At 47.6% G+C, this 15,712-nt stretch overlaps 1 protein-coding gene across 1 annotated transcript in view; it reads right to left on the bottom strand.

Annotated features, from left to right (window-relative positions):
- Nucleotides 1-15,712, bottom strand: part of CTNND2 (catenin delta 2) — an 840,020-nt gene that overhangs the window by 427,331 nt on the left and 396,977 nt on the right. Inside the window, exon 6 of the mRNA XM_045285280.1 lies at nucleotides 15,405-15,675. Coding sequence (XP_045141215.1) covers nucleotides 15,405-15,675 — 271 coding nt within the window. The remainder of the gene's footprint in view (nucleotides 1-15,404; nucleotides 15,676-15,712) is intronic.

Here is a 15,712-nt window from a genome sequence, read left to right as displayed (position 1 = left end):
TAAAAAGTTTGAGAACCCCTAGGTGATGTTCAGCTATCAAATCAGAGTGCTTTCCCCCCAAAGAGTGCCCCAGCCCCCCCGCCCGCCCACACCTCCCTGCCCAGCTAAAAATGCTGATTTCACAAGATTTGGCTTAGATCAGCTTCAGAAGGGGGGAGGTGATATGCATGGAATGAGTGCTCCCACATCTCAGGATTCTAATGCAGGGGTCACCCAATGAGCCACTCTGTCCCTGGAAAACCAAAATAGGGGACCCAGAAAGAATCAAAGGAAGAATTAAGCAAGCAAGCAAGCAAGCAAACAAACGCACTGCGGCCGAGTTGTTTCCTTCTCATTGGCAGCCTGTAGGACAGAGTATCACTGCGCCTGGCTGGGTTTTCGAGGCTGTACATCTTTACAGCAATGATGAGCATGGTGCAGGGCCGGGTAGTGTTGTGTTCTGTTCCACCAAGGTCGCTAAGATTCAGACCCAGCATGAAGGCACCTAACAGACTTGAAGGGAGCAGGAAGCCTTATCTCTCGCCCTCGAAGCAGCCTGTGGGCACACACTGCTGTCCTCGCGGTCAGCAGCTCTGCCTGTACCCCATCCTGCCACCAGGACTCCAAAAGGAGATGGCAGCCTCCTGAAAAGACTGTGGCAACTCTCAGCCCTTCCTTTCTCACATTCTTCACACCATATTCCTTACTACTGTGCTAGGCTGATTACTCGACTGAACAGAATTAGGTTGGTCCATTCGGTTATTCGTTATTACATCCTCTCCTTCATGCACTCACTGCCATCGGGTCGATGCAGACTCATCGCCACCCTTTGGGTCAGGGCAGAACTGCCCCTGTGGGTTTCCAAGACTTTAACTATTTACGGGAGTAGAAAGCCTCGTATTTCTCCCACAGAGTGTCTGATGGTTTTGAACTGCTCATCTTTGCAGCCTAACATGTAACCATTATGCCACCAGGACTCCTGTTATCTGATCACTAGAGAACTTTAAATTTGCTCCTTAGGGAACTCAGAATCTGGTACACTCCTAGTACCCAGGAGACAGACACAGCAATACTAAGGTCTCCCTGGGCATTAATTAGCCTCAGAAAAGACCCAGGTGAGGGTGCAGTCTGTTGCTATTCCAACAGGTGGAGCCTCAGCAGATGGCCAACCACATAGGCCCAAAAGGTACTTGACAACCACATTAGCCACTGGTCTTAAGCTGCCATGGCCGCTGGAAGGTAAGTACTTGGCTTGAAGCTGCTACAGTGTGGTTGACTTGAGTAGTGGGTGGCTAGCCCATGTCTGGGTCTCCCAAGACCCCAGTGGTCACAGTGGTCAGCCTAGCTTAGTCCCATCGAGAGAAGAGGATGTCTTTCCATATACCAAAAACTAAAGTAAGCCCGCTGCTGTTGAATCAATTGCATTCCTAGTGACCTAAGAGGGCAGAGGAGAGCTGTCCCAAAGGGCTTCCAAGTCTGTGATCTTTACAGAAACAAATGCTGCATTTCCCTCCATGGAGTAGTTGGTTGATTCGAACTAAGAACCTCCGGGTTAGCAGCCAAAAGCTTACCCACTAAACTACTAAGCCAAGTCTCCTTTTCATCATAGAAGGGGGCTTCAAAAAGATGGTAGAAAAATGAAATTAAAAGATGATGAAATGTTTCCAGGAACTTGCTGAGGCTACCTGGAATACCACGGGCTTCATGGGCATGGGAAGGGGGGGAGATTTCAAATGACATTGCTGGTTTTTCTCAGATGCTTCTAGGAAAGCCATCTCCTAGATTCCACAGACACGTGCTCAGCTCAGTGCTGTTCAACCCTGATAGAAGGTCCACGACGGATGTCCATCAGGAAAATATTTCAAACAGCATCAGGGTTGGAACCCACTGCTGGCCTACTGAATCAGCAAGCCTGGGTGGAGGGCAGGGTGGTCACAATCCCAGGGGCTGAACTTTGCATGGTTCAGGACATGGTTGGTGGATCTGATGAGAGAGGTGGGGTCTTGAAGACCACATGTGAGAGGTGAAGTTCTTACCAGGCCCTTTGGGGCAGGAGCTTCAGAACATCCACAGAAACACCTGCTCCTGAACTTGGGGAAGCGGTGGAGCCTTTCTGTGGAGGAGTTTTAGTTTCTGGCCTGAAAAGGGCAGCGATGCCTCTGAGAGCAGAACAAGGTGCCGGCTGCACGAGGGGTGCTAATTCCTGCAGTGAGTCTCTTGTTGGAAAAGCCCTCTGACTTCCGAGACGGTTCATTCTGACAACTGGATTCTAGGCCTGGTGGGCTAGAAGCCCACTCCCCACTTCTCTTTGCTCCTTTGCCTCTATAAAGACCCAAGGCCTTGGCACATCAAACCAAGGGCTGATTTCTGGGGAGACAAATTAGCTGGGTGGCAAGCCCACATGCCCAATGCACCAGGGAGAAAGAAGAGCACTGAAGACCAGCAGTACACTGGCAGCATGTTTCTAGGAAGAGGTAGTCCCAGCTGAAGCTGGGGGGAGAACCCCTCAAAAGATTCTAGCCAGCACCCTAAGAACTTCTCAGCAGGGCCTAAGCAGAACTAGAAATAGGGGTGTGGTGGTTACATTATACCATGCCAACTTGATAAATAAATGTAGGGGTGGAGTCTAGTCTGTCAATTAGGTCACAGCCTGATGATGCCTTCTTGTAGGCGTGGTCTTCTCATGAGAATTCTGGGACCATCCTGTTGACAAGTCACAGAGAGGCTTGCTGTGTCCTAAGAGAGCCTCTTTCTCTCTACTTCACCTTCCTGTTGACAAGCCATGTGGAGCCACACTGAGACCTGAGCGAGCCATGTGGTGACAACCTGCGCCAGCCCTGTGATACTTCCACCGCCATTGGATCCACGGGACTTTTCACCCACTGACTCATGATCTTCCTGCATTGAGCATCATTGCATGTGGCTGCAGGAGTATGCAGGGAGATTTATGGACTAGTATCGAACTTATGGGCTAATATCAGACTTAGGGACTTGAATCTGGACTGGGATGTTTTCTTTGACATAGAGCACTTTCTTTTACATATATAAGTGTTCTTGGATTTGTTTCTCTAGATAACCGACCTAACACAAGGGGAGAGGTGTTAGGTTTAAATTTTAATTATCTTGGAACAGAAAGGCAACATATTTCAGTGTCTGGTTTGGAATGTCAGTCTTCAACGAGATCAATTTACAACAAATGCCGAATTTGTGAACTATTATGGTTTCTGGACCCAGTGACATTGAACTCAATCCAAGTCAGAACAAGCCTAACAGGATTTCAGAGGCTGTACATTTTTATGGGAGCAGAGAACTTCATCCTTCTCCGAGGAAGCAGCTGATGGGTTTGAACCACCGATCTTGGAAATAGCAGTCCAACCCACCAGGACTCCTTAAGGTTTCTTGAAAAGGTCTCATCTGCATGATTTGCTTCAGACCCAGGGCCATAGCATCTTCTGGCAGCAACATGCTGGTCAAAAAGGAGCAGGTTTTTTTTCACCTCCCAGTTCAAACCAAGCTGTCATTGGGTTTGTTACTAAGGAGGCGTTTAGTGGCTCTTATCAAGGCGGGCCTCATTGACACAGTTCTTAACAAAAAGAGGGATACAAAGTGGCATTGTATTTCTCCACAGCTGCTTCTCAACACCTCACCCCTGTAACCCTCAAACTGGGCATCTGGGAGCATAGCTCCTAGAATCATCACAGGGCACCATCACGAATCGTTCCCTGGGATAAGTCAGAGCAAGGTGTTGCTGCTCATGGTTTCTGTTCTAAGGACTGACAGATAAGCCAATGTTTTTAAGGGACCAGAACCCTCACCCCGCTTTCCAAAAGTGTTGTTGGCTATTGTAACCAATATGAAGTTGCTCTGTTTGATCTGAAGCTTTGTCCATTGGAAGACAGGTTTGAAATGCTCAGTATGAACAGCAAGGAGGAAATCCAAGGTGGGACAAATGGTTACTACGTGGGTAACAAGAAGGGTAGGAGCTCAAGTCTACCCAGATATCATTTGAAAGCAAGGCCTGACCACCTGTTTTGTTTTTTAAAAAATCATCCTTTCCAACTGTATGGAGCACAGCTCTCTTCCAACCCCCTGGCTTCTGCAGAGGTCAGAATGAATGCTCCGGGAATGGGGAATGATACTGGTATGATATTAGGTACCATTGAGCTGGGTTCGACTCATAGTGACCCGATGGACCACAGAGCAAAGTACAGCCTGGTCCTGCCTCATCCTCACAATTCTTCTTAAGTTGCAGCCCCTGTATCAACCCAACTCACCAACGGCCTTCCTTTTCTTCCTTGCCCCCACTCCACCCCACCCCAACCTCCCCCACACTTTACCAACCATGAAGTCCTTTCCCCTGGAGTGGTCCCTCCTACTAATATGTCCGAAGTACGTGAGGCAAAGGCTCACCATCCTTGCTCTTAGTTTACTCTATATTTAGCCGGTATAAGAAGAGTTTGATATGAGAGGGTTTATGTTGTGTAATAAAAGGCTCTGGAGAAAATTAACATTTTCCTTGGATTCTTTTCAGAGTAAATGTTTTAATCTGGGTGTCTGAATATTTTATACTTTAATCAGTTGCTGGCTTCCATAAGAATAATTACCATTTGAATACCACTTATATTTATTAAAACATTAATTTCTTAACACAATTCACACGACTGCTATACATTGGTACCCCCTCCACCCCTCACCCACACATACATTCCTTCTCCTTACCACGCCACAGAGTGAGGAAGCTTTCGACTCTACCCGCAAAGAGTTAAACTCTTGGAAACCCAGGAGTTCTACCCTGCCCTGTAGGGTCACCCAGCAGTTGGCACTGACTCCATGGCAGTGGGTTTGGTTTTGGCTTTTTTATTTACCACAGGAAGGTGCTTACACTTATATCACTGTTGGATTTCTAGTACAACCACACCCCTTTTTATTGCGCTTTGCCTTATAGGGCTAGGAAGAGAAAGGATGTTTTATACACTGAAGGAACACAGTCTTCAGAATGGAAAGCAACTTCATGTCAAGAAAATCCAACTCTTCATAACTGGACCGAAAGGTACCATCATGATAAATGAAGAAATGACTGACGTTGCTAAGGATTTTGTCTTGCCTGGATCCACAATCAATGCTTATGCGGAAGCAGCAGTCAACAGATCAAACGAAGCATTACATTGGGCAAATCTGCTGCACAAGACATCTGTAAAGTTTCAAAAAGCAAGAATGTTACATTGAGGACTAAGATGCTCCCGACCCCAGCCATGATGTTTTTGGACTTGTCGCATATGCATGTGAACGCTGGACATTGAATAATGAAGACCGAAGAAGAAGCAGTGCATTTGAATCATGGTGCTGGAGAAGAATATTGAAGGTACCCTGGGCTGCCCAAAGAACAAGCAGATCTGTCTTGGCAGAAGAGCTGGCCCCAGTGCTCCTGGGAAGCAGACATGGTGCGTCCTCATCTCACATGCTTTGGACATGTTATCCGGAGAGAGCAGTGCCTGGACAAGGACATCATGCTCGGTGAAGTGCAGGGGCAGCCCTGCGAGGAAGACCTCTGATGAGCTGAACTGACCGTAGCTGGGACCATGGGCCTAAGTGTGGCCATTAGAAGGAAGGCGCACACTGGGCCGTGTTCTGCTCTGTGGTGCACAGGGTTGCAGTGAGTTGGCAACTACCCAAGGGCCTGTTACAAAAACCACATGTGCACATACGTATATGCACGTATGTATATGTTCTTGTTTCATTACTAAATATACTCCAGTTAAAAAGGGGCAGGAGGGGGGATGATGCATTGTTAGGCAGCAAATCAACGACTTATTGCGACCTCCTGCGAGACGGGTGAACACAGTGGCTACAAGAGCAGCTCGCGCAGAAGAGCAATGGCGAGGACGGCGCAGGGAGGGCCGTGGCCTGTTCTGTAGGGTTTCTATGCGTCAGAACCGACTGGGAGGCTCTTAACGACAACCTTGGTTTAACTGAAAGCAAAGGCGGGCAGTCTTGGGTTGAATGTGAGAGAGGCGCCTAAGCGCCATTCAAGGGTGTGTCTGTGGGCAGTAAGACCACCTTTCTGAAATGAGATTTCAAGAAGCCAGGGAGACCAGGGGTCAGGTTGCATTTGCCCAAACCCCAAGAGTTCTGTGTTAAATAAACTCATTCAGCATGGGAGCAGACTTCAGGCAGGCGTCCTCTGAGAACCGGACGGGAGGGTTCACAGGGCTCTCATCTCGGATTAGGCCTGGCTCTCTGTTTTCCCTGATGGTAGCTGAGAAAGGGAAGGACAGAATCTCCTGAAGGGTGAGAATCCGGGTTTAGGGCATGTGATTCACACGAAACACTGACTATTATATATGTGCATTTGGCTGGAACCCAAGACAGGCGGCTTTCTTCTTCACAGTAGCACAATTTTGGCTCTTTCATGCCAGCCTCAAAACAGACTTCCTCAAAACAGGCTTCGGGTGCTTGCTTTCCTTTAATACACTGTTGCAACTCGGCCTTCTCTTAAGTGTTCATTCCTACCTCAACCAGAAACGAAAAGGATGCTGGTACTTTCTTTGGAGTCAGAATGGACTTGCTGGCCAAATTCAAACCAAACTCAATGTTACCGAGTCCATTCCGCCTCGTGGTGATCCTAGAGGATGGGCAGAGCTGCCCCTGTGGGTCTCTGAGACAGTAACTCTTTACGGGAATTAAAAGATCTCCCTCCAGTAACCAAACCAACCCAAGGCTAACGTGAGCAGCCTTTCGGTGGGACAGAGACATTGCAAAGTCAATTATGTCTCTCTCTCTCTCTCTCTCTCTCTCTCTCTCTCTCGTCATTGTTGTTGGTTTTTGCTTGTTGGTTGGATCCTGGGGAGAAAGATGAGGCTTTGTATCCTCATCAAGAGTTACAGTCTCAGAAACCCACAGGGGCAGTTTAGCCCTGTGCTATAGGATCCCTATGAGATCTCACCCACCGTACTGAGTTGTTGGAACTATATGCTCATGACTAACGCAGCTGGTAGACACAGGGGCTGGCATGTACTCTGTATTAGAATCGTAAAAAGCTGTGTCCTTCATATGTCCTGCATTAAAGTGAGTATGTTTAATTTTTAAATTATGAAAATAATAAGTTCAGCAATGTATTTTGGGAGGAAAGATGTCGAGACTAGATGATATCAATTGTTCAGTCTTCTCTTCCTCTGTGTGACTAGGTGACAGCTTTAAAGAGAATAGATTTATTGGCACATGATCTACCCATCACACAATTCAAAAGTTAAATCATATAAAGAGCTGAAGATCCATTCCCACAATCAATGTAAGAACATGTTCTTCTTTCCTGACCTCGTTTTTAGGTCGCCATTATGTCTGATAACTTTGGAACTATTCTGTGTCAAAGCAATTGGGGAAGTGCAATGACTAGAGTTGGGGGGACGACCGCAATAGCTCCATATGCTTCCTCTGGGAGTTTTACCTCCTGCAATCGAACCACCATCCATATTAAACTCCAACCTCTCGGAGGCCCCACAGTACTGGGCAGAACTGCCCCTTTGGGTTTCCAATCACAGACTACCACAGCTTTCTCTCATGGTGTGTTTGAACCACCAACCTTTTAGTTAGCAGCCCCAAACTCTAACCATTGCACTACCAGGGTTCACCTATCCTCCACCCAGCCACCAAAATGAAGTTGCTAATACACAAGCATTGTCAGGCCACTCCTCTGCTCCAGGGATGAAATGGTGTGCCCCTTTGCTTTGGGAACTGTAGCCCTGGTGGCAGAGAGCTTACTTACTGGGCTGTGATCCCAAAGGTCAGCATTTCAAAACCACCAGCCGCTCCTTGTGAGAAAGATGGGGCTTTCTACTCCCATAAAGAAACTCAGAAGTGCACAGGGGCAGTTCTACGCTGTCCTATCACTATATGTTGACATCGCTTCCATGGCGGAGAGTTTGGTTGGTTTGAGTTTGGAAAAGGGCTCTGGGGGGTCATGGGTGGGGCTGAGAGCCACAAGGTCAGCAGTTTGAAGCTGCCGGTCACTCCAAGAGAGAAAAGTGAGGTTTTCTGCTCCTGTAAAGATTTTGCAGTCTTGGAAAGCCCAGCGTGCAGTTCTACTCTGCCTCCATAGGGCGGCTATGAGTCAGCATCAACTCAAAGCTACTGGGCCGGTTTTGTTGTCGTTGATTTTTGATTATTCCATGGAATCAGAGAACCTTAGTGGCAAAACTCAGAGAGGCTCATTTGCTGACCCAAATGTTGATGTCCCACCCGCCCCTGGAGGTGCCATTGTCTATCTGCTCCTCTGAAAACAGCCAAGAAAACCCTATGGGGCAGGTCTTGCATTGCATGGGCTATCAGGTGACAATCAACTTTACAGCACTGGCACCATGGCATCCATAGCCCTTTCTCATGTTCCGTGGGCACTCAACATCCTGGACCATGTAAGAGCCACAGGTCTGCTGGCATAACACCTTCTCAACTCTCGGCCATTGTTTCAGCTACTCTTGCTCGCTTGCTAGTTCCTTCTTCTGTGTTTAACCATTTTTATATCATCCCCAAACTATGTTTCAAGATTGAAGAATTACACTTCGCTCATCTGAATCCGCACTCCCCATTGTCTGCTTGTTCTACCATGGTGGCTCGTGTGTTGCTCTGTTCCTGAAGCTTGCCACTGACGTCTTGAATACTAGCAAAGTCACTCAGGATGGATAAGGTTGAGGGGCCTTCCAGATAGAGACAGACTAATGGAAGAAAAAGCTGGTGAGGGCCTCCCAAAAATCAGCCAGGAAAACACTATGGGCCCTGAGCGAACACTGTCAGAAATACAGGTTGAAGAAGAAAACATGAAGATGGTTTAGCACTGGGCAATGCTTCATTTTCATACACGTGGGCCACTCTGTGTCAGAGCTGACTTAATGGTAACAAACACCAATAACAACTTCTTTAGAAACCTGGTAATGAAGTCAGCCGTGCATGGCGTGGTCAGTACTACCTACGTGCAAAAATGAATGAAGTTCTCCTGGTCCATCCACAGAAGTGCAGTTGGAATTATTAAAAATACAAACAGCGAACTTGAGTTGAGCCAAACAATGCACTAGTCATTCAGTAGAGATGATTTTGATCTCTTAGATGAGGAAATAGATTTTAGTGGGCAAGTAACAAACTTAACCTTCAGGAGCTCCCACAAGTCTGAGCTGGGTTTCTGCTGGGGAAGCCAAAGGGATGAACAGAGATACGACATAAAAAGATGAAGAAAGAAAGAGATGGCTGCAATTTTTTTAGACTTGACTTGACCTGTGCTCCTTCAATGAGCAAACCGGGTGCGTCAGGCTGCATGGACTAGGAGAGTGCTGTCTGACTGAGGTCAAGAAGTTCCAATAGTCTGATCTCTCCTAAGTTACACGTCCCTAATGTTCACCTTTATTGCGGTGCCTTCTCAAATCATTTGAACTTACAGATGTCTGAGCAGCCTTTATAAAGCTGTTCCTACTGGGAAGAACTAGTGATAAATGTGGGGGGAAATGTTCCAGGAAATTTGGACTATTGGACGATTGCCTACTGATTGGAAGATTGCCATATTTGTACCCAGTACAAAGAAATGTGGCCCAAAAGAATGCTGAAAGTATAGAACAATATTATTATTGTTATTTGTGAAATGGGGATTCTTTTTTCTTATTATTAATCATTAATCTTATTATTAATCATTTTCTTATTCTTATCATTAATCATAATCATTAATTTAAAATTTCTTTTTTCTTATTATTAATCATTTAAAAAACTTATAACAATCCATCATTCAATTGTATTAAACACACTTGTACATAAGTTGCCATCAACATTTCCAAAACATTTCTTTCTACTTGAGCCCATAGTATCAGCAACTCTTTTTTCCCCTCCCTCCCCTGAACAATATTAGTGATATCACATGCAAGTAAAATTTTGCTGGAGTTCATCCAACAATGGTTACAGCAATACATTGACAGGGAGATGCCAGCGGTTCAAGGAGGATTCTGAAGAGGATGTGGAACAAAGGATAACATTGCTGGTGCCAGATGGATCTTGGCTGAAAGAAGAGAATATCAGAAAGATGTGTACTTGTGTTTTGTTGACTCTGTAAAGGAGTTCGACTTCGTGGACCATAACCTTGAAAAGAATGGGAATTCTAGAACATTTCGTTGTGCTCATACAGAACTTGGACACAGACCAAGAGGCAGTTGTGGGAAAAGAACAAGGGGATGCTGCATGACTTAAAAACAAGAAAAGTGTGTGTCAGGTTTGTATCCCCTCACCATACTTATTCAGTCTGCGAGCTGAGAACATCATACAGTAAGTTCGCTTGTATGAAGATTAATGCTGTATCAGGATCAGAGCAAAGCTTATTAACTACTTGGCTATACAGATGACACAACCTTGCCTGCTGAAAGTGAGGAGGATTTGAAGCACTTGTTGATGAAGATCAAGGATGGCAGGCTTCAGTATGGATGACAACTCAAGGTAGAGAAGACCAACATCCTCACAACTGGACCAATGGATAACATCATGATAAATGGGAAAAAGATCAAAGTTATGAAGGATTTTGTCTTACTTGGATCCACAAGCAAGGCTAGCAGAAACAGCAGTCAGGAGAGCTGCAAGACATACTGCATTGGGTAAATCCGCTGCACAAGACCTCTGTGGTGTTGAAATGCAAGGCTATTACTTTGAGGGCTGAGGTGAGCCTGACCCAAGCCATGGTCTTTTCAATTGCCTCATATGCATGTGAAAGTCGGACAGTGAATAAGGAAAACCGAAGAAGCATTGATGCATTTGGATTACAGTTCTGGCAGAGTACTGAAAGTACCACGGACTGCCAAAAGAACAATCTGTTTAGGAAAAGTACCGTCAGAGTACTCTAGAGGGAAGGATGGCAGGACTGTCGAACATACTTTGGACGTATTCTCAGGAGACGCCAGTCTCTGGAGAAAGGACATCATGTTTGGTAGAAGGATCGCAAAAAAGAAGAAACCCCTTGACCAGATGGACTAACACAGGGCTACAAGCATGAGCTCCAATATAAGAGTCATTGTGAGGACGGTGCGGAACAGGGCAGCAGGGTTTTGTTCTCTTGTGTAATTCAGAACTGTCTCAACTGCACCTCATAACGAGTACCATTGATATGTGATCCTGACCCGGAAGGGAGAACTTATCATTTGTGCGAATGCTTGGGACGAAACTTGGGACGAAACATTTACCGGAGGGAGCTTCTGGAAAACATCCCTGTCATCCGCATCTGCTCGTGTCCTCCTGTTCTCTTAGATCTTCTTCAATTAGGTTTTCATCACCTACGGCTCCACCCTCTGCCACGTGCACTCCCACCCTCCCTCTTCAGTGCCTTCACGTCTTTGTTGCCCTCTGCGGCGCTGGCTCTCTGTCACTGTTGAGACCAGCGCTTCGTGGTGGCACCAAGGCATGGCACGGGCCTACACTCTTGCATCCTCGATCTCTTTTTTCCCAGTTCCTTCTCAACACGTCACCCTCTAACTTGTGCCAGGCACCTTGACTCGGTCCAAGCATGCCTTTTCCCTGCTCTCTGTTGTCACATGCTAGGTAAATCTCACCCAGACCCTTGGTTTTCAATGCCATCTACAAGCCCACGACTCCCCCTTAGCCAGCTCTAGGCTGAGCCTCCCTCCAGCCTGCGTATCCAGCTCCATCATCCATGCCCACTTTGAACCTCATAGACAAACACAGGGCTGTTCAAGTTCTCCATATGTAGCTCTGTGGCCCTCAACCCAGCCAGCTTCCCGACGCAGCAATGGGGGCTTCCATCCTTTTGGTCAGTGGGTGGGTGACACTCTTGCGTTCTCGTTCTCTTCTCGCACTCTAGTCCAGGAGAGAATCCTGTCAGCGCCACCCTATACCGAACGCCTAATGTGCAGCATTCCATAACTGTATCATCTCCAGCACCACCATTCTGGCCCAAGGCACCATCAGCCGCTGGCTTGGTCTACTGTAATTACCTCCCAGCAGATAGCTAGCCCTACTTTGGCCCTTAATCCTCTCCAATGCAGACCCTACCCAGCAGCCAGGGACGGGTTACGACCTAGGGCCAATCACATCACTCCTCTGCTCCAACTCTCAAAGGTGCCCATAGGGAGAGCAAAGCATGGAGACTTCCAAAGGCTTCCCTGGTCTGCAGCCAACCCTGCCCGTTGGTCACATCTCTGATCTTATACCAATACTCTGACCTCCTCTTCCATCCGGCAGCAAACATCAGACACGCTCCCACGTCTGCTCCTTTGAAGTGGCTACTCTTGGCCCTCAAAACAACTCAAAGAGAACCTTTGGACAGAAGAGAACTGCCCCTTTCATATTCCCAAGACTTTAAATCTTTCTGAGAGTAGAATGCCTCATCTTTCTCCTGTGGAACGGTTGGCAGGTTTGAACCGTTGACCTGGCAACTAGTAGTACCATTTGTAACTCACAAGACCATATGCATTAATCAACTCGATAGTAATGAGTTTGTTTTAATAGCTTTGGTTCAATCAAAACATCCTTCCTCCATTTATTTATTCCTTTGGCCAGCATACTCATGTCTTTCAAAAACTAAAAAAAAACAAAAACAAAACGTACTGCCATCAAGTCAACTCTGACTCCTGGAACACTATGGGGCAGAGTAGAACAGCCCCCTATGGGCTTCCAAGGCGGTAACTCTTTACGGGAGTAGAAAAAAAATCTCATCTTTCTCCCTTGGAGAGGCTGGTGGTTTCCAACTGCTGATCTTGCAGTTAGCAGCCCAAAGAGTCTCCTTCCTGACAGACTCAACAGAAGCTTGAAATCAGAGTGAGCCCTGGTCAGCCAATCACAAGGTTTAACCTGATTACTTTCTGTCTTCCCCACTGGCGCTGGGGACAGGCATTTGCGTTGGTATTGATGGCCACTGTGGCTCCAGCAGCTCCATTAGTGTCACTAAGTAAGAAGGGCTCTCTGGATAATTGTTGAGTGAATTAATTAATCAGAGAGAGGCCTCTCCTGCAGTCACCATCCTTATGAATCAGTGACCAACCCCCAAAAGGAGGTTCCCACCATGACCCAAACCATTTTTCAGTCAGGACTTGACTCAATGAACAAATAGGTGGTTGACAATGCCTTGAAAGGCGCCGGGCATACAGAATTCTGCTCGGAGTCAGAAATCTCCAGTATTCTCTCCCTGCACTGGGAGACTGTCCCTTACACACACACACACACACACACACACACACACACACACACACACGCCTGCGCCACCATGCACTCATATCCAAATGAGGTGTGCTATCGTATATGATCCAGTCTGTGTGCAGAGGGATGGGAACTATTAGAAATGAAAAAAACACCAGCAGTAATGTGTGTGAAATGAATATTGAAGAGCATGCATTTTAAACAACCCGATTCAAACAGTTAAAAATATCTGCTGTGGTTCTCACGTCAATCTTCAATGCTATATTGAAAAAGACAAATTTCCCCCCTGCATGATCAGAGATGTTTAGGGATGTGGACATGAGATGCTAAGCAAAGGCACATGGGGATGCATGGGGTGGGGGTAGGTTCGCATTGTCTTTCTGTTCAATAAAACAACACACTCACACCCCAAACCTCTGTCACATTCATTCCAGATCTTAGAGCACAAGTCATGTTCACAATGTGCTAGCTTTTACAACTCTTCTGAAAATCAATGCTATAAGCAGCATACTTCTTGACTCAGTGTCATTGCACCTAATAAATGCCCCTCCCTGCACCCAATGCACAGACTCCATCATTTTTTTAGCACTAATTTTTACTAAAGTGAGCGTGGAGGCAGGTATAAGTCTACTCACGGATGGGAAGCTCTGGAGGCTAGTTCTCCTGGTTTCTCTGCACAGATCCGTGAAGGATTGAGGTGGACTTTTCTAAGTCACTCCCTCCTAGGCCTCAGTCCCCACTGTTCAGTGGTTGTTGGGCGGTGCCTGGGAGGGGTAATGGGGCTTATTCTCCCCCCAGCTCCAGCAGCCCTTCCCCTTGAAAGAATTCATGCCGTTTCATTGATAAGCCTCTGGAAAAGGCTGGTGCATGTTTCCTAGCTTCATCTTCTAACAAAATAGCGGTTGCTCGGTCCCGAGACAATAGTTTGACGTTGCTGCTGTCTTGATACTTCTACCTCAAGCTCTATTAAAACGAGGGATAGAGGGGGCGAGAAGAGAATTCCCTATTAGCGATGCACCTAGCATCATGTGGTGCCAGTCCTCCAGGCAAGAGCTGTGTGCAACGAGAGAAAGCCCTTTGGACACCTGGCTCGTTCATGCAACAAGTTCCCTTTTTATCCTATTTATCGTCGCAGCTATCTATTTGTGACAAGAGAGGAAACATATGAGCGCCGCAGCTGTTACTACAGAGACACGATTACAGACGCCTTCTACAAGCGGGCGGAATTCCACAATAAACCCAGGTCCTCGTCAGGTGTTTCCGGAGACTAGACATGAGCCTTTCAATCAGGGCGTCTTGTTGGAGCTGGGCATATGGTACTGACAGCAGGACCTCGTGGGCACAACCTGGTCTGCGGTGGGCATCAGGTCCACACACAAGTCATCTCCTTAGAGCTGGCAGAGAAGCACAAGTGAGGCTTCTCTCTTCTGACTCCAGCCCAGCAGGGCCCCTCCCTCCCTTGGGTACAGCCAGGCATCTTATTTTCAGTCCCCCGCCGCAGCCCCACCACCTTGTTGAAATCCATTTAAATTCCACAGCATGTCTGGATGAGTCTTTTACTCTTCCCTGGCGAGGGCATCGAGACCCCATTTAAGATGTCCCCGGTGCAGCACTCAGACGTTCACGACAATGCGTTCCTGCTGGTGTTTGCAGACTAGTGACAGCTATTCAAGTGGCGGGTGTGATTTAGGCCCAGTACTTTTTACTTTTCTCCTACAAGGAACTGTAGACAACTCCTGGGGCTGCCGGCAATCATGAGACCGCTTTGTGCTTTGTGGTGTGTCTATGGCACATTCCACAGGTCTGTGGTTCATGGTTCTTTACCAAGTTTCTTTGACCTGATGGCTGTCTTGGCGTTTTGGTCTTCAGGTTGGTAAAAGAGGGAGAAGAGTGATGGGGGGGGGCGGCTAGAGAAGAGAGATATATGTACTGGTTGAAGGGAGGGAGGGAGGAGAGAGACTGATTGAATAGAGGAAAAGAGAGAGGAGAGCAGAGTAGGGAGAGAGGAGCAAGGTACACATGGATTGACTGACTGACTGGCTGACTTACTGATGGATTTGTAGAGACTGCATTCGTTCTAAACTAGGGTAGAAACTGGCATTATTCCTAGGAAGCCCCTGGCCTATTCTGGAGAGCTCTCAGGTCACCCTCCACCTCCAGCAGAGGGTTAACACTGCTCCCACCCCCAGCCCCTGGTGCGCCTGGCACCCTCCCAGCCTGCATCCCCTGGGCATGGCCCCCCACCGCGCGCTGGTTACCTGCCAGGCTGCCTGGCCTCTGGAGCGTGGCCGTGGCATACAGCTCCTGCGAGTGCTTGCTGTAGGGCTCAGACGCGTGGACCAGGCGCTTGGTGGGCGACAGGGTGGCGTACGTGCCGATGGTGGAGCTCAGCTGGTGGATGGGCGAGGACGAGATGGTGGACTGCACGGTGGGGGGCGAGGTCACGCGGATCGGCGACAGGCCGGCCGAGGACACGACGATGTTGATGGGCGAGCTGGTGCTGTAGGACTTGGCCAGGCGGCTGGGCGACTGCTTGGGCGAGGAGCCGCGCGGCGCGGCGTAGGCG

Source organism: Echinops telfairi, unplaced genomic scaffold (genome assembly GCF_000313985.2).
Source record: "Echinops telfairi isolate 266 unplaced genomic scaffold, ASM31398v2 ScPeMD7_7469;HRSCAF=8507_1, whole genome shotgun sequence".
NCBI classification, from domain to species: Eukaryota; Metazoa; Chordata; class Mammalia; order Afrosoricida; family Tenrecidae; genus Echinops; species Echinops telfairi.
This window is presented reverse-complemented; position numbering and strand designations above follow the sequence as displayed.